The sequence below is a fragment of the Marmota flaviventris genome, chromosome 17 (assembly GCF_047511675.1).
Source record: "Marmota flaviventris isolate mMarFla1 chromosome 17, mMarFla1.hap1, whole genome shotgun sequence".
Lineage (NCBI taxonomy): Eukaryota > Metazoa > Chordata > Mammalia > Rodentia > Sciuridae > Marmota > Marmota flaviventris.
The window spans coordinates 62,751,822-62,774,230 of NC_092514.1; the positions used below are offsets into that span (position 1 = coordinate 62,751,822).

General features: G+C 35.6%; 1 protein-coding gene across 4 annotated transcripts in view; it reads left to right on the forward strand.

Annotated features, from left to right (window-relative positions):
* Positions 1–22,409, forward strand: part of Tlk2 (tousled like kinase 2) — a 115,880-nt gene that overhangs the window by 80,003 nt on the left and 13,468 nt on the right. For all 4 annotated transcript variants that reach the window (XM_071603778.1, XM_071603779.1, XM_071603781.1 and 1 more), the window contains 7 exons: positions 2,647–2,799; positions 5,441–5,507; positions 6,827–6,924; positions 8,993–9,074; positions 13,352–13,443; positions 17,860–17,949; positions 21,152–21,321. In XM_071603778.1, coding sequence (XP_071459879.1) covers positions 2,647–2,799; positions 5,441–5,507; positions 6,827–6,924; positions 8,993–9,074; positions 13,352–13,443; positions 17,860–17,949; positions 21,152–21,321 — 752 coding nt within the window. The remainder of the gene's footprint in view (positions 1–2,646; positions 2,800–5,440; positions 5,508–6,826; positions 6,925–8,992; positions 9,075–13,351; positions 13,444–17,859; positions 17,950–21,151; positions 21,322–22,409) is intronic.

Sequence of the window (22,409 nt, forward strand, 5' to 3'; positions counted from 1 at the left end):
CCTGCCTCAGTCTCCTGAGCCACTGAGATTTCAGGTATGTGCCACTGTGCCTGGCTTAACTAATTACTTCAATGAAGTGAGGTCATATTCTGAGGTACCGGGACTAGGACTTTAATAGAATTATTTAGATTTCAGTGAGATGAATTTATTGGGTATTCAAAATTTCTATAGAAGATAGAAGAAATACTCTTTTCATGCTTGTTGTAGGACAAGTACTCTCTAAAACTGATACTACACATGAAATATTTAAGCATCAGCTCCATGAAAGGTACTGTTTTATGTGCTAGAGGATATAAGAGTTGGAAAGACATGATTCCTATTTTAAGAGAAGTTAACAGTTTATCAAGATAGTGTGGACTTTGTACTCCTCAGATAAGCCTAAATGAAGATTCTCATTAGATGACTTTTGTTCTTCTGTATAAATAACTAAACAGTTTTAGGAATATCAAGAATTGTTGTAGAGAGCTGGGCACTGTGGCACACATCTGTAATCACAGCTACTCAGGAGATTGAGGCAAGAGGATCAGAAGGTGGAGCCCAGCAATGTTAGTGACCCTGTCTCAAAAAATAAAATGGGCTAAGTCAGAATAGAAATCTGTATAACACTGATCTTTAGTGAATCAACTTTCATTCTTTCTCAGAATAGCTTAAGAGTTCCTTAAAGGTGTTTTGGAATCTTTGTATTCTATGCATATGACTCATCTATATGATGGCTGTGGGGCTACCTTCTTGTTGAACATGAAAAGATAAATGTGTGGATTCTCCCTGAAAACAATAAAGTTGATTTCTGAAATCTGAAGCTTACAAAGCACAGGTAGTCCTCTGAGGCATAATGTTGTGGTATTTTCCTAGGCCACTATAGTTTAGAGTTAAAACTTCATAATGTGTAACTATTTCCAGGGAGTTCAGAGTGCTTTGCACTTGGTGCCTCCTAAAAAGGTGGAGATATGAGCTAAAAATGTTTTTCCCTTTTTTTAAATTGGGAAACTTATGTTCAGATAAGGTAAAGGTTTTCCTCAAGGACATTCATTGATGCAGAAGGAACATTACAATTTTAGCTAAGGATTCTCTCTCAACCCAGAATTCTTTCAAGTCACAAATTTTATATATTGGGGAGAGGGGTGAGTAGGAAAAAGCATATCTAATAGTATACAGATTTTTCAGGGAAACAAAACTCTTGAATGAAAACATTCAGTTTACTGTTAAATTGATGTCTTATCAGTGATCTCTAGCTCATGTAGAATCAAGGAGATGTTTGTTTGTAATACTCTGCTTATTTTAACCTTGCTTGTACTATTACCCTTCTACATATGGTAGCATAAATTATATATATTATGGCATCAAACCTAGAGGAATATTGTTTTGTTTTGGTTGCTATTCTATAAGAATATGGAACTGCATTGTTCAAGGAAGAGGTATTAAAAAAAAATAGATTTCATTATTCTGCAAGATTGATCCAGAAAAGAATATGGGAAAAAAAGACTTGTAGAAAGAGAGAGAGAAGGCAAAGGGAATTTTGACTATCAACTGTAATAGGTGATTTAAAGATGTTAGCCTGTTAAATGGTTAATCTGAAATGTTGGTATACTTTTATATTTAAGCCTGTAAGCCTTAGTATTTGTTTGGTGATGGAATACATGAGACAAAAGTGTTTTTTCTTATAATAGAATTTTTATTGGTTCCTAATTTTTAAACTATAAGTTGAATATCCCTTATCTGAAATGCGTGGGACTAGGAGTATTTCAGATTTCATAGTTTTTTGGATTTCAGAATATTTGCATAGACTGTACAGGTCAAAACATTCTTAATCCAAAATCTGAAAATCTCTGAAACTCAAAACCTTTATAGGGATGTTCTACGAGTAGATTTCTTTTTTTTAAAGGAAAATAAGACATCTTATTAGTAAGTACTCCAGTAGTAATAGTATTAAATTATCTGAAGATTTATAAAATACATTTTATACTATTTCACTTTATATACCATTCCCTAAGGAGTTACTTCATTAATAACTTCACAGCTAGTAACACTTCATTGGCTTTCTCTGAATATGCTTTTTTAAAGCTTAGATTAGGTGTGTCACCCTGCTCAGTGAGTGGAGATGATTTGGGGGATGCTAGAGGTTCACTTAGACTAGAGTAGTGATATTCCTAAAAAGAAAGTCTTGTTTACTTTGTCTAGCATTCTGCAAGCTTGATCTCTTTGTAAATTAAATTTGAGGAAGCTTTAATCCAAACAAAAAATAAAAGGGCACTTGGGACAGTCTGTATCGTCTTTTCTTAAAAACAACTCTTTTCATGGATTCATACTAGAGTTGTTTTCATAACTGCTAAAAAGGAATCAGAAAATTTTTCTTTGGAGTCAGAAAGTAAGTTCATATTAGAAATTTGGTATTTTTTTTTTCTTGTTAACTTTCCCTCTCCTTTTAAGACGTAACTATTGTCTTAAAGTACAGCTTCTTTCCAAATAATCTCTCACTAGTTATTTGGTTTCTTACTATCTGAAGGTTAAATGCAAATCTCTACTTAATTTAAGGAGCTTATGTTTTTCTGAAGTTTATCAAATATCCAGGTGACAAATTGTGTTTGTTCCTTAGCAGTAAGAACTTGTTTTACTTTCTTCTTCTGTCCACATATTTTATGTCTTTAGGCAACAGGAAAGGATAAATTCACAGAGGGAAGAGATAGAAAGACAACGGAAAATGTTAGCAAAGCGGAAACCTCCTGCCATGGGTCAAGCCCCTCCAGCAACCAATGAGCAGAAACAGCGGAAGAGCAAGACCAACGGAGCTGAAAATGAAACGTATGTTCTTTATTGATGTGAACAAATGTCTTATTGAATGGCACTGGGGACAGATATAAATTACAGAGGTCCCTAGTGTTCGAGATCTTTCCCATCACATTAATGGATTTGCCCAACTCATAAAAACCATATAAAATTAACTGACTTTCTTAGTCCTACACTTAGAATTTTGAATGAGAGGGAGAAATAATGTCACTTCTTGACAGCATGATTTTTGTCTAACCATCACAAATATGATTGCTTATGTGTGACTCTAAGTTCTGGTAAATTGGTGTTGTCTTGTGGTGATTACATGGCTACTATTTCAAACTAAAGAATGCTCCTTTACTGGTCAAAAGAGCACTTAGTTAACAGTTGTAAATTTAGGAGTAAGCCAAGAAAAAAAAAAAACTGTTGTTTCAGGAAAGAACACTTTCCCAGTAACTCATACTTTACTAGGGTCTTTTCCAGTTTTGAAAACCTAGGGAAAATACAAGTATCTTAAATTGAAGCATAGTCATCTTTTGCTCTGCCAGTCAATAATTATTACATAGCTTTCGTGTATAGGAGGGGTTGAAAATCCTGAGCACAAATGTCTTTCTTTTCTATTCCTTTCTCCTTTTCTCTTTATTTGAAAGTAAATTTTCTGTTCTAAGATAGCCACAAATAAAAGGTATATTATATAGCTTATTGACTAATATGCCTTTTGTCTTTTTTATGTTTTTGTATCAGTTCACAAAAACATTGTAACCCATTATCCACTTCAAGTATACTACTTGTATTACAGCATTGTTAAAGGTCCATGACATCCCAGACATGCATATTCCTTATTCCAGTGAGAAAGATGGCTTAACACCAATCCTCACCCATACATACCTGATGTGTTGGGAAGTCTTTTCTTTGACATCATTTAGTAAGTCTACATTAAATGCTTATTTTAGGTTAGGCCGTGTTGTGGGAATATAGAGTTGAAGGATACAACCCTAGTTTTAGGAGTTCACAGTTTATTTAGGAGAGATGAGTAAACTTACTAGTAATTGTATAGAGAATAGTGATTAAAAAGTATGTACAGTACGGGGCGGGATGGGGGTGCTGGGGTTGTGGCTCAGCAGTAGAACACTCGCCTAGCATGTGTGACTGGGTTCGATTCTCAGCAATATACCATTTGGTGTTTTTTAAAAATAAAAAAATAAATGTATTCTGTCCAACACAATAAAATAAAAATAAAAAATAAAGTATGCAGAGTAAACTAAGTTTGGAAAATATTTCACCTTATAACTGAATGTTTTAAAACTTAAAGTCCAATTAAAAATTAGTTCCTTTCAAAAAGGCCCAGATTTGAAAGAGTCTTCAGACAGATTTAATCTGGTCATTGTTTTCTGAGTCCTGTGTTTATTTTGTGAAGGGACTCTCACTCTAGCATTGCTTGGAAATTATTTTGTGCTAACACACAAAACCATAGGCGTAGGAATAATAAAAACAAGATAGGGGTTTTTTGTTTTTGTTTTTGCCATTGAACCATAATTAGAATTCAGTCTAGGCCAATAGTATGTCAGTGAGTAGTTGCCATCTGGAGTCCTGTGTAAAATCCAAGCTAGGAGGCCTTTAGTTCACTTTTTTAGTTAGAATGTTTGTGACTTGACCCTTGACCAAAAGCCAAAGACAGGCCTCTTAAGTGAATCACTTTATCCTCTCCTGGTACTGAATCTGTTTCAGAGTGAATTCTTAACTATGATTTTTCATTTTTTCCCTTTTTTACTGGTATGAAGTAGACTAATAGATGGAGATATTTCTGCTGCTGAGAGGATAAATTTAACAGCTCTGGGGGATGTACTACTTTTTAATCATTCTATTTTCTTTGAGTTAGGCCTTAAGAGTTTTGTTTTTGGTTTTGTTTTTGTTTTGGTAGCCCTTTCTGCTGGATAGGATAACTTGTTTCCACTTTTGCTATTTAGAATATTCTAAACCTTGAGATTTAGAACACTGATTACTTCTTCATTCTTAAAATAGGAGGATATGATTAGACTTGGTGAAACATGAACTGAGAAATTACCCCATCAAGTTTACCCTTTGAGCATTGGTTTAAATAGCATTTTTTATATTCTTCTTTCTGCATTCTCATTAAAGTCACAGCACTTTGTTGGATAGGTGTTATTACTTGCCTAATTTTCAGGAAACTGAGTTGAAGAAGTTGACGTTAGTTGCCAAAGGTCACATGGCCAGCATCCAAATCTTGGACTCTTTTAACCCTGTTTTTTCTCCTTGTTATTATACTGTCAAGATATAAGTTATCATGAATAATAAATTCATTGGCTTATTGCTTTTCCCTTTGAAGATTTTTAGACTTATTATTTGATCTGTCTCTTCAATAGGTTTTCATCTGAGCAATATATGAAACAAAACTCATTTTCACAAAATAATATAAACTATAGCTCAGTTATTTTTTTCATTTTTATGAATTAAGCATTTGACTTTGGAAGCATTTCTTCATAGTACATCTAATAAATCACAAAAGTTTTCTCTTATCAGAGGATGCAAAATAAATTGGTTTTTAGTCATTTTATCTGTGAGTCCAAATTTACCTTGTAGCATACTTGAATATTTCTATTTAAAAAGTCATTATTATTTAAAATTTACTGAAATTTCTACCATTACTTTTCAGGTTAACATTAGCAGAATACCATGAACAAGAAGAAATCTTTAAACTCAGATTAGGCCATCTTAAAAAGGTAACTATATTGAGGAAATCTGCCTGGAGAAGTGTGATTTCTAATTTTTGTTTGGTATGGAAGTTATTTGGTTATTTAAGCAAATAAGTAGTTTCACATACTGCAGAAGTCTTGAATAGATAATCTCATTGTCATGTCTTGTATAATGATGGGACTCATCTTTTGATTTTCAAGTCAATTCTAGTCACCCAATGACAGTATTTATTCCTTCAGTGTGACCTATTAGTGGATAAGTCTGTGTATATACATTGTAAGGCTTCCCAAGTGGTTATGCATTGAATAAAACATACAGGAGCAGATGGTTCTGAAATAGATATTAAGACTCTTGGAATATTTTAAATCACTCAGTGTCTCTTATTTTCTTGACTAACCTAGCTAAAGGGAAGGTGTTGGACCAACCATATTCTAACACAGAGGCACCTAACAGAATTTGTAATTGATTCTGTTCATTGAGATATTTTAGATATATCTTGTCACATCTTAAATTCAATAGCTCATACATTATTGGTAGATGTTATTTATAGTGATGGTGGTCAATAAGCTTTTAATAAACTGCTGTTGTTGTGTATTTGTTTTTTATCCACAAATTGGTCTTTCTCCTTCCCTCCCTCCCTTTCTTCCTTCCTCCCTGGGATGGAACCTAGGGATGCTTAACCACTGAGCTACATCCTCAGCCCTGTTAATTTGTTTATTTTGAGACAGGCTGAGTTGCTTAGGGCCTTGCTAAGTTGCTGAGACTTTGAACTTGTCAGCTTCCCAATCCTCTGGGATTACAGGCATGTGCCACTGTGCCCAGCTTCATATCTTTTTTCTATTGGGTTCTCAAATCTTTTTAAGTTGGTGGAATTTAGGTACCAAGTATAATCCATACCTGAAGAAGAGAAGCAGATGGTGAACCTGATTTTTGTAAAAAGTATTTGCATGACTTTATGTTTATACATAAAATATTTTTACAAACTTACATAGAAACAGTGGTTACAGGGAGTGGTCAAGAAGAAGAAGGTGACTTTTGCTTTTCCTACTGAACTCTGTAGTTTAGATTTTATCTATTATTTGCTAGAGGCTTATTTGTATGATTAAGTTTCTAGTTTTTAAAATATTTTTCTCAGTGTAAAACATCTTCCATTAGCTTTTCACAAGAGCAAAGCCTATTGTTAGGCTGAGGGTATAGCTTAATGCTGGAGCATTTGCCTAGTATGTGTGAGGCTTTGGGTTCAATTCCTTAAATAAATAAATAATAGGCGTACCTAACAATTTTTGAAACAAGACTCTGAAAAGGTACCCTGTACCCTGAGCTGTTTTTTCCCTTTTTATTTCAGGAGGAAGCAGAGATCCAGGCAGAGCTGGAAAGGCTAGAAAGGGTTAGAAATCTACATATCAGGGAACTAAAAAGGATACATAATGAAGATAATTCACAGTAAGTAACTTGGGGTGTATTGGGTTGGAGATTGCTGAGCACTTTCTGACATGAATTGAGTGGTCTAGAGCAATGTTTTTGCTGAGTATGCATTTGAAAAATGGGTTGGGGGATGTAGCTCAGTAGTAGAACACTTGCCTTGGTTTCATCCCCATCAAGGCCCTGGGTTCATCCCCAGCACCACCAAAAAAAAGGTGGGGGGTGGGGATAAGTGACTCCACAGTGTATTTAGTTCTTTCATAGAATATAATACAGTTTCATTAGCAAAATTATGATCTGCTTTGCTTTAAATATAGATATATGTCATATTTAATATGTAAGCTTAGTATATCTAATACTAGTATTATATATGATAATAATACTAGTATTATAATACTAAGCTTATATATTAAATATATATGTGTGCATATAATATTTGTGTTAGCTATCTGTAGCCATTAGAGAATACCTTACATAAACAATTTAAAAGGTGGAAAGATTTTGGCTCACACTTTTAAAGTTTTTAGTCCACTGTCATTTGACCCTATCACTTAGGGCCTTGGCAAGTAGAACATCTTGGCAGGATGAACATGATGGAATAGAGCTGTTCATGGCTCATGGCAATCAGAAAGCAGAGAGAATAGTAAGAGTGTGAGTGTGAGTGCCAGGCTCCCATTATATCCTTCAAGGGAAAGTCCAAGTAGGCCTTACTTCCTAAAGTTTCTGCCACTTCCCAATATGCCAACAATTAGAAACCAACCCTTTAACATATGAGTCTTTAGGGAACATTCGAGATCCAAATATAATAGGATTTTTTACATGAGTAGAAGTCAATAAAATGATACAGCTTTGCAACTGTAAATAGGGAGGACTATATTACATATTCACATTTACCTGTGGATCCTTGAGAAAGGGAAGCATGGGCCACAGTGTGGTACTGTGGGAAGAATATTAGGTTGAGATGAAACCTGGTTTCATTCAGTGTAACAACTTTTTTTTATAAATCATTGAAAGTATGGAATATAGGAAAAGTGGACTTTAAGTGAGAAAGGACTTCTATCACTAATCTGTTCTTTCCCACATTTCTGACTCTGAAACATTTTTTCATGTCCACAGCTTATATATTGTCACTAAGCCAACATGAGCCATGGACTGTTCCTCTGCCAAATGGCAGGCACCAGCAGTTACCAATATCTGAGAATTTACTGTGTATTAGGCACAGCACTAAGCGCTCTGATAATCTAATATTTAATGCTCACAATAACACCATCATCTTCAATACATTGATCAGGAAACAAGTTTAGAGAAAATAAGTTTATTTGACCAGGAGACAATAACTGAGTAAGAGAGTCACTGAGCTACAACCTCAGCTCCAAATTTGAGTCTTTCTAATCTAAACAATTATGAAGTAATGTCATCTCCCCACAGGCATGCTACTTTTTTAAAAATAGAAATAATTTCAGGATTAATAGGCCAAGATTGGAACCAAATAAAAATACTCCTAAAATTTATTTTTGCCACGATCTGGCAAAATTAAACAAATTTATTTCTTTGTTGTATTGTTAGTAAATGACATAAAATGGAATTTTTTAATGGGGAACATAGTTATATCATAGACTTTTTATCTTAGAGAAAAATGAATGCACATGGAACATATAACTTACTTAATAATTACCCATTTTTAAGGCCATATAAAATATTTTGGAATTTTAGTGTGTAGAGTTTTGAAATGATGAAGAGAACATATGACTCAACAAATTTTGGAGGCACCAGATAGCATTATTTGAAAAATCCCTCTAACTAGTTCTAAGGAACTAGTATTTCCCCTTACTTTGTAGCAGGGCAGAAAGGGAGTGAGATCAAGAAAGGTCTAATTGTGGCCACACTGAGACTAGCACCACTATGACTATTTATTATAAATATACTGTGTTCTATGTAACTTTTAGCTTAAAGTTCACTGTAATAATGTCAGACTATCATCATCAGCTAAAATCATGTGTGTGATATGTTAGATAGTCTAGGAACTTTGTGAATATGGAATGCTATAGTCCTTGACCTCAGGATGGTTATACATTCCCTCTTTCCACAGATTTAAAGATCATCCAACGCTAAATGACAGATATTTGTTGTTACATCTTTTGGGTAGAGGAGGTTTCAGTGAAGTTTACAAGGTGAGTATGAACAACTGGGTGCGAAGATGTAGGATTAGATTTTTGGTTATTACCAATTTGGAGAACATATTAGAATAGTGATAACTGTGAGTTGATGTATACTGGTTGAAATCCAGAAGCTTTAAGAACCTGTATCTTTGAGAAGCCTGATTTTAGTAAATTTAAGTGACCATGTAGGATTTAATATTTCTCTGTTTTTAAGCTTGAAAAATAAGCAACTATATACCAGACTCATTTCTGGGTGGTGGGACTTACGGTGATCTTTAGTCTGGTTCTTTATTTTCTGCCTCATCTGAATTTGCTAGAAGTGAGTATGTGTTACCTTTATTCTCATAATTTTTTTTAAACAAAATAGATGTGTCAGTTATTTCTTATGTGAAAACCAGCTTTTTGGGCTCAAGCGGTAGCGCGCTCGCCTGGCATGCGTGCGGCCCGGGTTCGATCCTCAGCACCACATACAAACAAAGATGTTGTGTCTGCCAAGATCTAAAAAAAATAAATAAATATTAAAATTCTCTCTGTCTCTGTCTCTCTTTAAAAAAAAAAAAAAAAAGAAAACCAGCTTTTTGTTTTAATAAAGCTCTTGTCTAAGAGTATTTAGCAGCACTGCATTCAGGAGTATCCTCACATAGAGTGATTCAGTGGGGCCAGCAAAGTGCCAACTCCAGAACGTCCAGATTGATTTGCACCAAGTGGGGGTTCAGACAGCTCCAGATCTATATTGTGTTCACCAGTAATTTATCTACATGTTTCTGGCACTTGGTTATAGAATGCAAATGGTCTTCACTGCACACCTTTCCTTCTTTCCTGAGACACATCATTCTCTGTTATGATTTATGTTGTGCCCATATGGATTTACGTGTGAGAAATCTCTTAAGTAAAATAAATTGTTTTGTTTCAGGTAAAAACTAGTTCTACCATTTTTCTTTTTTAAACGTTAATTTTCAATATGATTTTTTTTTTTTTAAGAGAGAGAGAATTTTTTTTTAAATATTTATTTTTCAGTTTTCGGCGGACACAACATCTTTGTTTATATGTAGTGCTGAGGATCGAACCCAGGCCGCATGCATGCCAGGCGAGCACGCTACCACTTGAGCCACATCCCCAGCCCCAATATGATTTTATACACACACACACACACACATACGTGTGTGTGTGTGTGTGTAAATGAAACTTTCTTTTTTAACCATTTTTAAGTGTAAAATCAGTGGCATTAAGTAAATTGACAGTGTTGCACAGTTGTCATTATTTCCAAAACATGCAGGTTTTTTTTTTTTTTTTTTAGTTGTAGATAATCAACATGCCTTTATTTTACTTATTTTTATGTGGTGCTGAGGATTGAACCCAGTGCCTCACACATGTGAGGCAAGCACTCTGCTACTGAGCTATAGCCCCAGCCCTCATATTCTTAATATGTGCTCATAAGTCTGACTGGAGGCCCATAGTCATCTTTTTGTTTGCAAGCAGCTTTGGCGAACTTTGATGTTATAGTTATTCTAGCTTCCTAGCACGAGTTGTGAAATTTTGCGCTACTCGGGAGTTGTTGGTTTCTTGAGTTTGTTAGAGCTGACTCCTTAAAATCACCTATGTGAGTGTCATTTTGGAAGGAAACATTTGCCCTTTTTTTTCCCAGTTCCTTCTATAGATACAGATCTTTTCAGATTTTCTTATTCTCCTTAAGTCAATTTAATTTTTTAAGAATCTTCTATTTCATCTAGATTTTTTAAAAATCCATACATCAATACTTCTTTTTCTCTTATATTTATTTTGTATTTCTTGACTGATAAACTAGAGATTACTCAGTGTTAGTAGTTTTTCTAAGAATCAACTTTTTATTTTGTTGAGGAAATCTACTGTTAGGGTCTGCTATTAGGGTATTCTATTATATTAACTTTTGTTTTCATTCCTTCCTTTTACTTTTTTTAAATTTCCCTCCCCTTCCTTTTTTTTTCCTTCTTCTATTGTTTTTGGAGAGGATCTCACTAAGCAGCTGAGGCTAGCCTCAAAATTGTTATCCTTCTGTCTCAGCCTTCTGAGTCACTGAGATTACAGGTGTGCTTCTTTACCCCTGGCTTATTTTCATTCTTGCTTACAAATTGCTTGTAAGTTTTTTTTATTGTTGGAAAAAGAATATAACACTGACTTTACCAGCTTAACCATTATTAAGTATGCAGTTCAGTAGCATTAAGTACACTCATAACATTGTGAAACAGGTCTCCAGAGCTTTTCAGAAACTTTGGCTAATTACCAACTCCCTTTTCCTCCAGCCCTTGGTATCCATTTTATAACTTTGTTTCTATGAACTTGACTACTTTTAGATACATCATATGTATAGCATCATAAAATGTATGTTTGTCTATTTTAATGACTGGCTTATTTCACTTAACATAATGTCTTTAAGACTCATCCATACTATAGCATGTGACGGAATACCTTCCTTTCTTAATATTGAATAATATTCCAGCCAGGTTTGGTGGTGGATGCCTGTAATCCTAGCTACTCAGGAGGCTGAGGAAGGAAGGTTACAAGTTCAAGGCCAGCCTTAGTAATTAGTGAGAACCTGTCTTGAAATAGTGATAATAACAATTGTCATCGTCCATTGTATGTATGTACCCCATTTCATTTATCCATTTCTCCTTTGTTGGTTCCTTGGGTTACTCTTACCTCTTGACTATTGTGAATAATGTTGCTGTGAACTTAAGTGTGCAAATATTATTTCAAGACTCAGAAAATGAATTTTTCCTTCATTGTTACAATTATCATTATCAAAATTTGTTCTTAATACTTCTCAGGTATTTTGAGTGACTTCATGATCATTTTTTCCTAGTGCGTTTCTTCAGACATTTTGATTTTTCTGCAATCTGTATGCTTCTTACAGCGATATGTACATTTCATGTAGTTATTCTTTTGCTGTCCTCCACTCTCCTAAAGTCCTTCTCATATAAGTGATAAATGACTGGGATTCAAGATAAGTTGTGGTAGTCGGAAAAAAAAATGACACTTGCAGTGGTATTAGTGCTGTTACAGACTAGGAGCTATTTAACCTGGTTTTCAGTGACCTGAAATGGTTTTCTATAATGAAGTCTTGATAACGTACATGCTTGTAGGTGGACTTCAAACTGTAAGAAAAATAGTTCTTCAAAAGTTTTATTTCTGTGAAATAAGATGATGTCTGAATTGAATGGTGCTTTTAATTTAAACCATCCTTGTTTTGACAAATGAGAAGTTGCCCCGTTTTATAAGCAGCCCCCTATTGCATGCTGTGCTTCACTAGTGGGGCTTACACTGTAAGAGATATGTGATAAGTGATCACCTCTGTTCCAGACAGTGTGTCTTTCACCTGTTGACTTCATCTGTTTGTACATCATGGAAGGTAGCAAGTGGGTGGTAACGGTGTAGGAACTGAAGTAGTAAGCTTTTAGGATGAACCTTTAAAACTAAGAAGAACTGTTCATTCGGATGAGTTCCTCACTAAACTCTTATATGTTGAAGAAATGTACTGTTGTCTTAAAATAGTAGTTTATCAGTTTGTGATTTATACCCAACTTCTCAACAACTCATCTGTTAATTTTTTTTACCCCATGACATAGTACCTACCACCTGGCTGATTCAGGATTACTAGCAGTGGTGGTCTCTGTGGGAAGGCCTGTCCTCTTTTCTGGACAGTGTTGTAAAAGTGACTTAGTGTGATTTTGACAACTATTGCGATTAAAAACTCAATTCATCCAGCATTTAGGCATTTTTCCCCTGTTTTTATTTAATAAACAATATACCAAATTCCAAGGTGATTTTGTAATCATACCTAAGAATTGTATTCTGAAGGGCCTTTCCCTCCAGGAAGCAAGCAGTATGTGTTCCAGGATTTTTAAAAGTGGTAAGACTTACTGTTGAAGGGTGTGAAGTCCCAGAATCACTGAGGGACAAGAGACAACCTAAGGGAGGAAGGTCTCAAATGAGGAGAGATGACTTCCAGAAAGAGCATTTTTGGGAAAAGGCTGTGAAGGCATGGGCTGATTGTTTGTGGTATATGCTTGGGTTTGTTTTCTAAACCCCTTGGTGCCAGTGTGTCTGGAGACTTCTAAATTATCTAATCACAAGTTTCAAGAAGATGGTTGTAACACCAAAGCAAGTATGTGATGTGTTGTCATTTGCTGCAGTTTTAATTTAATAATGTATTTTAGACTTTGTGTTGATCTTTTAAGTAGAAGCTTCAAGTCAGTTCCCTGTAATTCTTGTAGCATTTATCTAGAATATAATTTATTCCTTTTCTTTCATAGGCATTTGATCTAACAGAGCAAAGATACGTAGCTGTGAAAATTCACCAGTTAAATAAAAACTGGAGAGATGAAAAAAAGGAGAATTACCACAAGTGAGTGATCTTAAGTTTCTGATTTTTCAAAATTTAGTAGTAGTAGCTAGAGTTTGAGCACTGTGCTAAGAGGTTTAGATGAATTGATGTTGGTTTTGTTTCATTTAATCCTCCTAACTGCCCTAGGAGAGCAAATATACTCTGATCTTACTGATGAGAAAACTGATATTTACTGAATTTGAGTAGCATTTAAGAAGTGGCTGAGCTGGTATTTAAATACAGATTTCCCTTAATCCAAAACCTCTACTCATAATTCCCCTTCCATTGTGACTAAAAATAGCCCCAATAAACAAAGCCTTGGAAACCATTGTTGCTTGTCTGTAGAAACCAAGTGAGAGTGTTCTTTAGTGGTCTAGGGACCCTGGGGAGCTCTGAGTGGGGCTCTTTGCTACTCCAGTTATTACTTTCTGGAGAGGGGGGTGCTCTTGGTATGCTTGCTTTTTTGTTTTGTTTTTCAGTATCTTTATTTTTATTTTATTTTTTTGAATTTATTTTTATGTGGTGCTGAGGATCAAACCAAGGGCCTCACACTTGCTAGGCAAGCGCTCTACCCCTGAGCCACAACCTCAGCCCCACATATGCTATATTTCTTTGTTCTATTAATGTCATGATTTTCCTGTATCACTCTCTTTAAGTTTCCAAACACTGAATTCATGGTTCATTTGGTTTGGAAGCCCTAGACTTAAGTTGCTATTAGGATTCCTGCTGGGCTGAGTTTTGTTACCTTGAAGGTACAAATATTGAATGAGATAGTTCCCGCCCCTGAAAGGAGATAAGCCCCCTTTGGTACAAACAGCCATCTCCTGATTCTAGAGGCAGCTTTGTGTTTTTTCTCATAAATAATACTTTGGAGGGGAAAAAACAGTGGACTGAAAAGAAGCCTTTTTAGTGGCCTTCTAAATCTCAAGAGGAAAATCAAGCATTTTTTTTTCATCAATAAACAGTTCTTGAGACCCAGACCAAGGCAATTCTTACTTTTATATCTGCTATTGATTGGGGACCTGGAAATTCTTTCTGTTCCACACAGATTCCTATGATGCTAGTAATGAGAGCATGTTCCTGTGGCACTAAGAGAAGTGGGGCTTAGCACATAGGAAAAAAGGTGATGTGTACTTTACACTTGGCTGGCCTGTGGTATATCTTATGTGACAGGCAGCTTCAGTGCAGATATTCCTGAGGAGCAGATACATTATTATATGTTTCAGTGGCTTTATGTATTGGGATGAAAGATATATAGCAGTGGATGCCAGGAGCACTTCAAAGAAAGAAAACCATGTGTTGTTCTGACCAGTTATAAGTGAGAATTGTCCTTATTGTATCAAGACTCTTAAGAGTGGCTGAGGTTGTTGGAGCAATGCAAGTGTCCTCTAGTTATCCTTGGAGACTGTTCTAGCTTTCCTGTGTACTCACTGCATAAAACAGTTGACTGTACTAGGGACTAGCCATGGTCAATCTTGAAAATAGTCCCTGTGCTGGAGCTTGAATAGTCTCAAAATCCAGCTTTTAGGTTGACCTTAAGAGACCTTAGGAGAACTGTGGAGTTGCATACCACAGTAATTGCAGGAGGGCAACCTGCTCTTCTAGCCTTTAAAAACAGTAAGGATTTGAAGCCAGGCCTTTGTCTTTGACACAGTAAGTAGATTGAGTCACGGTGGGTACGGATTGGGTGTATTCTCACATTACTCTAACAGAGTGAGAGAGCAAGGGAAGGGGATTGTCATTTGTATAAGCTCCTTGCCATTCCAGCTCTGGCTGGCAGTGATACCTTTCTACTGTGTGTTTCCTCATGGCAGGGGAAGGGGGGGTGGGGGGGGGAGGGCAGAATCATGGTGCTTGAGCACCATCGATGTCACCTGTGGCCAGGGACCACTTTCCATTTGTCAGACACAATTGGGAGGAAGTGTATCAAGTTCTTGGGACTTCCATTCTTTCTTGGAGGATATTCTTCAATATTTCCACTTTTTCCTTGAAATATTTGCTTTCTAAAGGATATGAAGCCATTCTATGAATTTCAAGCTGCAGGAAATGCCAAGTGTCATTTAACACCTTTGAATTTAAAGAAGGCTTAAATCAAACACAAGATTTTGAAGAGTGCTTTAAAAATTCATTAGGCATGGTGCTGTCCATGTGTAATCCTAGCTGCTAGGGAGACTTGAGTATCACAGGTTCAAGGCCAGCTTGGACAATGTAGTGAAATCCTCTCACAAAATAAAAAGAGATAGGGGTGTAGTTCAGTGGTAGAGTATTCCTGGGTTTCAAGCCTCAGTATCTCAAAAAATATAATTGTTGTTGTCATCATCATCATCAAAATTTAAAAGTCTGGAGATGTAGCTCAATGGTACAGAACTTATATTTACAAGGCCCTGGTTTCAAGCAATATGAAAATGCTCTTACCCTGCCTTTTCATTGCTTACCCATTTTGGGGGATGATTTCCTCATCTCATTTGGAATCAAATCATTTATTTGAGTAAATAAAGAAAGAAAACCTCAAAAAAATTAAAAGTGGTTGTTTTGTTTTATTTTCTTTCTTCCTTATTTTTTCCCCCTGTATATGTATATATAGGCTAGGGATGTAACGCAGTAATAGAGTACCACTGGGTTCAGTCCCAAGAACTGAGAAAAAATAAAGAAACCGGGGGGGGGGGGGGGGGTGTCTGGGGGGAATGAAGCTTGAGAAGAAGCAAAGTTGCTCAGAAGTGGCAACTTGAAAAATAAGTCCAAACAAAACAAAATGTCCATTGGGGGAAAACATATTTAATTAATTACTTTTAGATTTCTCCTTCTCCCTGCTTCCAAAAAATTTTTCTTAAGTTTTGTTTTTTTTTCCTTCAGTACCAGGGATTGAACCCAGGGGGCACTTAACCACTGAGCCACATCACATCCCAGTCCTTTTTAATTTTTTAATTTTGAGACAGGGTCTCACTAAGTTGTTGAAGCTTGCCTTGGACTTGCAATCCTCCTGCTTTGGCCTGCTGAGCTCCTAGGATTATAGGATGTACCACCACACGGACTTAAGCTTTTTTTGTTGTTGAGTATTTTTTATGTATTTTTTAAAATAAAGTGGAATATACAAATTTCAGAAAACATTACCCTTTTTTTATTTTTTAAGTTTTATTTTGTTTATACTATGGAAAAATGTCTCCCTCCTAACTCTTACCTTATAACAAAACATTCCAAATTAAATGGTGCTAGATTATGTAAAATAGTTTCCAGTTATTCTGTGTAGAGAAGAACTAAATACGTTAAAAAATTAATCTTGTTGTACAAACAAACTCTGTTGTTCTTTTAAAATTTCATATGTGAATACGTTAGATTATATAATGCATTTTTGTTCCTAGTCTTATTAAATTATTTTGACTTTAGAAAAGTACTTAAGAATGATAATAATCCAGTCATCCCTTGGTATCCTTGTGGAATTCATTCCAGGACACTCACCTGTACCAAAAATCTGCAGCTAAGCAAGTCTCTTATATAGAATGACATAATATTTGCTTGTAACCCATGGACATTCTCCCATATAATTTGAATTGTCTCTAGATTACTTGCAATACCTACTACACTGAGATACTGTATAAATAGTTGAAAAGCCTGTGCATGTTCAGTACAGATGCTGTTGTTTTTCCTGAAAATTTTGACCTACTATTAGTTGAATCCATGGATATGGAGGGACCGCTGTGCATGAATTTTTATAATTTTACATTTTTTATCAATTTATATTTTTATAATTTTACATTTTTTTATCAATTTATATTTTCTTAGGGCAAAGTGAAGCTAATAACACTTGAAGTTTTATTTGTAAGGAGTACGATTTCAAAATAAAAGATAAAAGCATTGCCAGTTCATTTATGTGTTAGATAATCTGTTAATCCAAGTAGTTTATAAACTAAGTTTGATTGTGTGTGTGTATGTGTGAAATAAACCCAAGGATATAAATATTTATATTTACAGTTTTAAAGGAGAGGGAGAAAAGTTATCTTTTTAATTATTAAATCTTTGCTATTTGGATATAAATATAAGAGGTGTGGTTGTAATAGAAGGAACTTGAAAAGGATAAAAAGTTGACTTTTTTTTTATTGGTTGCTCAAAACATTACAATGATCTTGACATATCATACATTTGATTCAAATGGGGTATGAATTCTTATTTTTACCACATGTACAGATTACAGGATCACATGATTATACATCCACATTTATACATACTACCATACTAGTGACTGTTGTATTTGACTTGGTGTAGATATCAATAGAGAAATAGAATAAGGAAACAAACAAATTAGTTGAGCGACCAGATGGATGTGAATGGAATAAATATGTGGAAATGGTAGATTAATGAGAGAATGTTTATAAGTATCTTTAAAGAGTTCTAAAATGCAGACTGAAGTGCCTTCTTGTTAATATTCCATTTTGTTTACAGGCATGCATGTAGGGAATACCGGATTCACAAAGAACTGGATCATCCCAGAATAGTTAAGCTGTATGATTACTTTTCACTGGATACTGACTCGTAAGTGCTGTGCCCTTTTCTTGTAGCAGTTAATATTATTTTTTCAAAGTCTTGAGTATTCATGGAATAGAGGTTAAATCTGGACCCAGGAAATACCCTCTGATGGAAACAAATTTATTAATTTATGGGAAAATTATCATATATAAATTCAGATTTGGGTCAGATGGATATCTCTAGGACGAAAGTTATGGACATTGTGTGATAATAAATGTTTAACAGTCAGCTTAATGGGGATAGAGACAGGCTTATTTGTAGTGTTTGCCAATTTCTGTAGTATAAATACTTCCACCATCTTCAGTTTTTAGCCACCAATTTAAAAAACAACAAAATGACTTTATTTATAATTCATATACCATAAGACTCATCCATTTAAAAAGGACACAGTTCAGTGATTTTTTTAGTATATATTCAGACTCATGCAGCCATCACCAGAGCTGTTTTTAGAACATATTCATCACCCTAGAAGAAGCCTATACCTTCACTATCATTCCTCTATTTCAAAACACACATCTCCCATCTTTCTCCCCCAGCCCTAAGCAACTGCTACTTTACATGAGTGGAATCAAATTGTAGTATGTAGTGTTTCATTCATTTTTATGGCCAAATAAAAATCTGTTATATGGATTTGCCACATTTTGCTTATCCATTTGTCCTACAAATTATTTAGTAACTGGCTCACAAAATTCCAGAAAACTTAGTAGCCATCTCTTGGTAATTGGCACAAATTAATGCCAGCATGCCACTGACATGGCCCAGAGAGGGTAGGTTAGTCAAAAATCTATACCACATCTTAGAGATTCTCATGAACCCTGCAGGCTTTGAAACGGTATCAACAAGATGATAACATACCCTGGAACAAGATTATGGATATGACACAAGTATAGAGCCTAATGCTTCAAGTTGAAATGTAGTTCATATGGGTATGGGATATTAAAATTGAAATGTATCTCAGACTCCAGTCTTCTTATTGTATAGGTATCTTTTGAGAACCAGAGAAATGATATGTCTTATACCAGGTAACAACATATAAGATTATCCAAGCCTGGTATGGATAAGTAAGTTCTAGAACTTCTGGGCTTATCAAGGAGTCAAGAAATAGTTCAGCACTTGGAAAATGTTTTCTCTGTAATTACAGAGTCAGGTCTGAGTAAGAACATACCTTAGCTCTGGCCTTCAGGTGTTCCCTCAGCCTCCTAAGGTGATCCTAGGAATTTGGTCTATTCAGCCAACAGCTATCTTAACTTGCTACACAAATAATTGTCTGACATTTAGAAATGTCCACAAAAGGCCATATTCTCTTTGGAAACATGGCCTCTCTTCCATCTGCTCAGGGTATCATTCCCTTTTCACTGAGGAGGCCCTTTGCACCAGGCATAGCTGTTTGTTTTGAATGGAGTAGGATTCAGAAAAATAACCTGGTTAAAAGGGCAGGAGTGGGAAACCTGGCTCCACAGGATGGCATGACTGTTTTGCTTTGAGTAGATTCCTTGAATAACAGGTAGAGCCCCCTCCCCCTTTCTAAAATGTAAGTAGTAAGACCATTTCAAAAATAAATATAATGGCTTGGATTACCTGCTGTTCTGAATTATATGTTCACTTTTAATGTGATAAGTTGATTCCATACTATTCTCGAGTTGTTTTTTTTCTTTCTTCCTGTTGTGCATGATGAAATTTCTCCGAAAAAAAAAGACCATTGTTTTAGAATGTCTCCTGAGAATTGTTTAGGTACTAAAAGAGAAATTTTATTTCTAGCTTACATTTGTGTCAAAGAATCAGTTCACTGAGGATGAAAATCTGTTTCAGATTTTAGCATCTATATAAATCATATATTTATTTTCAAAAGAGTGATAGCATGCCCTGCTATGTTTCATAAGACGTATAAGCTATAAGCTATTGCTCAGGTTTTAGATTCCATAAGGCCATGAATGTTTGCAGTCAGTTGCAGTGCTTTTTCAAAGTCTCCAGTTGCCCAGAACTCACATTCCTGAGCCTGTGTGCTTTTACTTCTGTTCCTCACCCTTCCCTGCTCTGCATCTAGGGGGGTTGCCTCTTTTTTGTAGGCTGTGCTTACCAAGCTCATACATTAGTTGATGTCCAGCAGATAGGGAGGCAGAGATGCAGGGGATGTGTCTCTTCCCCAAAACCTCACTCCACAGTTCCAGTTTCCCCTGATGATCCTGGGTTCTGATTGAACCATCTCCTCCCTCTGACCCTTTCGCCTTAGTGTACTAATGGCTCTCTGCTGTAGTTGATCTCTGGGGCTCCTCACTGGTCAGTGTGTTCGCTTAACTCTTCCATCGCCTTTGTGATCAGTTTTTTTCTCCTTAAGTGTGGGGTGTTTGTTTGTTTGCAGTATTGGGGATCAAACCCAGGGCCTTGTACTTGATAGATAAAAACACTCTGCCACTGAGCTACATCCCCAGCCTGTACTAAAGTATTTTTTGTTTCCTGGCTAGACACTGACTAATAGATCCAACATTGTAACAAGTTAGAATAGTTCAAAAGGTACTCATCTCTCAGAGATATTCAAATAGTTCAAAAACCTTACTTCAGCTTATAACACCTGGGAAGATAAGATACCTGACCTACAATGCCACTAATGATATGTAGTCTTAAATGTGGGTCTTAAATGTGTACAGATGTGTTGACATAAAATAAGAAAAAATAGACCCGATACCATGTAATAACACATTTATGTAGCATTATGCCAAACTGCTAGGATACATAATATGTGCCCAATTTTTGGGACCTGGGCAAATTCTAGATTCTTCCTCATAGTTAGCACTCAGGGTTATATAAAATGTTTGCAGTGAGAATTGTGTACTTGATCACAGCATGGCTGTTTAGAAATGTGTACATGATGAGTATGTGAAGGAGACCCTCACAAGATGTCCATCTCACATATCTTATAGTTCTTCTCAGTGTTTTTCAAGTCTGGGATCCAAAAGAACTGTTCCATTGTGACTCTCAGTACAGTTAATGCCAACAGGGAGGGCATGAGGCTCTTCTCCAAGAGAGTGAGTACTTTTCTTCCATGAACTGCTCCGGTAGCAGATACTGAGTAAAGAATAGAAGAGTGTTTTAAGAAACAGAAAAAGGAGAAGAGAAGCTAATGACCTAAAGTTTTCTCTGGGACTGGTTTAGATCATCTTAATTGGCTTGTTCTTATTCCATGGCTAAATGTTGGTTTATTTGTCTTTAGGTTTTGTACAGTGTTAGAGTACTGTGAGGGAAATGATCTGGACTTCTACCTGAAACAGCACAAATTAATGTCGGAGAAAGAGGCCCGATCCATTATCATGCAAATTGTGAATGCTTTAAAGTACCTAAATGAAATAAAACCTCCCATCATACACTATGACCTCAAACCAGGTATGTCTAACTTTTAGGAGACAGTATTGGTGACTTTTCAGTCTTCCAATTGACCTTTACTTTTTTTAAAATATTTTTTTAGTTGCAGATAAGCAAGATTTGAGAAAGAACTGTTCTGACAAGTTAGTTTTGCTTTTTCTCTCGTCACTCACACTACGTAGTGGTTCCTCTGCTACAAGTCTTATTTTGATAAGTGCCTCCAAAATGACTTATTTTGCACATGTGCCTTCCATTTCATTAAATTTTGAGAATTTTTCACCTTTTCGTAGATTATCACATAATTTTGATAGTCATCAACAAAGAATATAGGACACATAGGCTTCTTAACTCTCTCTTTTTTTGTACTGGGATTAAATCTAAGGGTTGCTTAACCATTGAGCCACATTTTCCCAGCCCTTTTCACCATTTATTTATTTATTCGTTTGTTTATTTGTTTGTTTGTTTATTGTGTGCCAGGGATTGAACTCAGGGGCACTCCACCGCTGAACTGCATCCCCAGCCCTATTTTTGTATTTTATTTAGAGACAGGGTCTCACTGAATTAGTTGCTTAGCGCCTCGCTAAATTGCTGAGGCTGGCTTTGAACTTGCGATCCTCTTAAGCCGCTGAGATTACAGGTGTGCACCACTATACCCAGTTGTTTTTATATTTTATTTTGAGACAGGGTCTCACTAAGTTGCTTAAGGCCTTGCTAAGTTGCTGAGGCTGGCTTTGAACTTTGAATCTGCCTATCTTAACCTTCTGAGCTGCTGGGGTTGTATGAGTGCAGCACTGCACCCAGCTTTATCTCTATTTTTTTTTTTTTTGTTATCTTCAGCTATTTCTTAAGAATCTACATGTGTTCCATGTAGACAGCTCTAACCAATTCAGTTGGGAGCATTAAGAAGATGGTTCCCATTTACCTCCCAGTGTGGAAAAATGATTAATATTGTTTATTCTTCTGATAGGTACACATTACATCTCACTATTTACTATTTTTTTAATGTGCTAAAAAGAGTCAGGTGACTTAAAAATTAATTATAATAAAATGATTTTTAAAAACAACGGCTACTCTGTGACTAGGTTTTCCATCTATGAATTCAATGCACT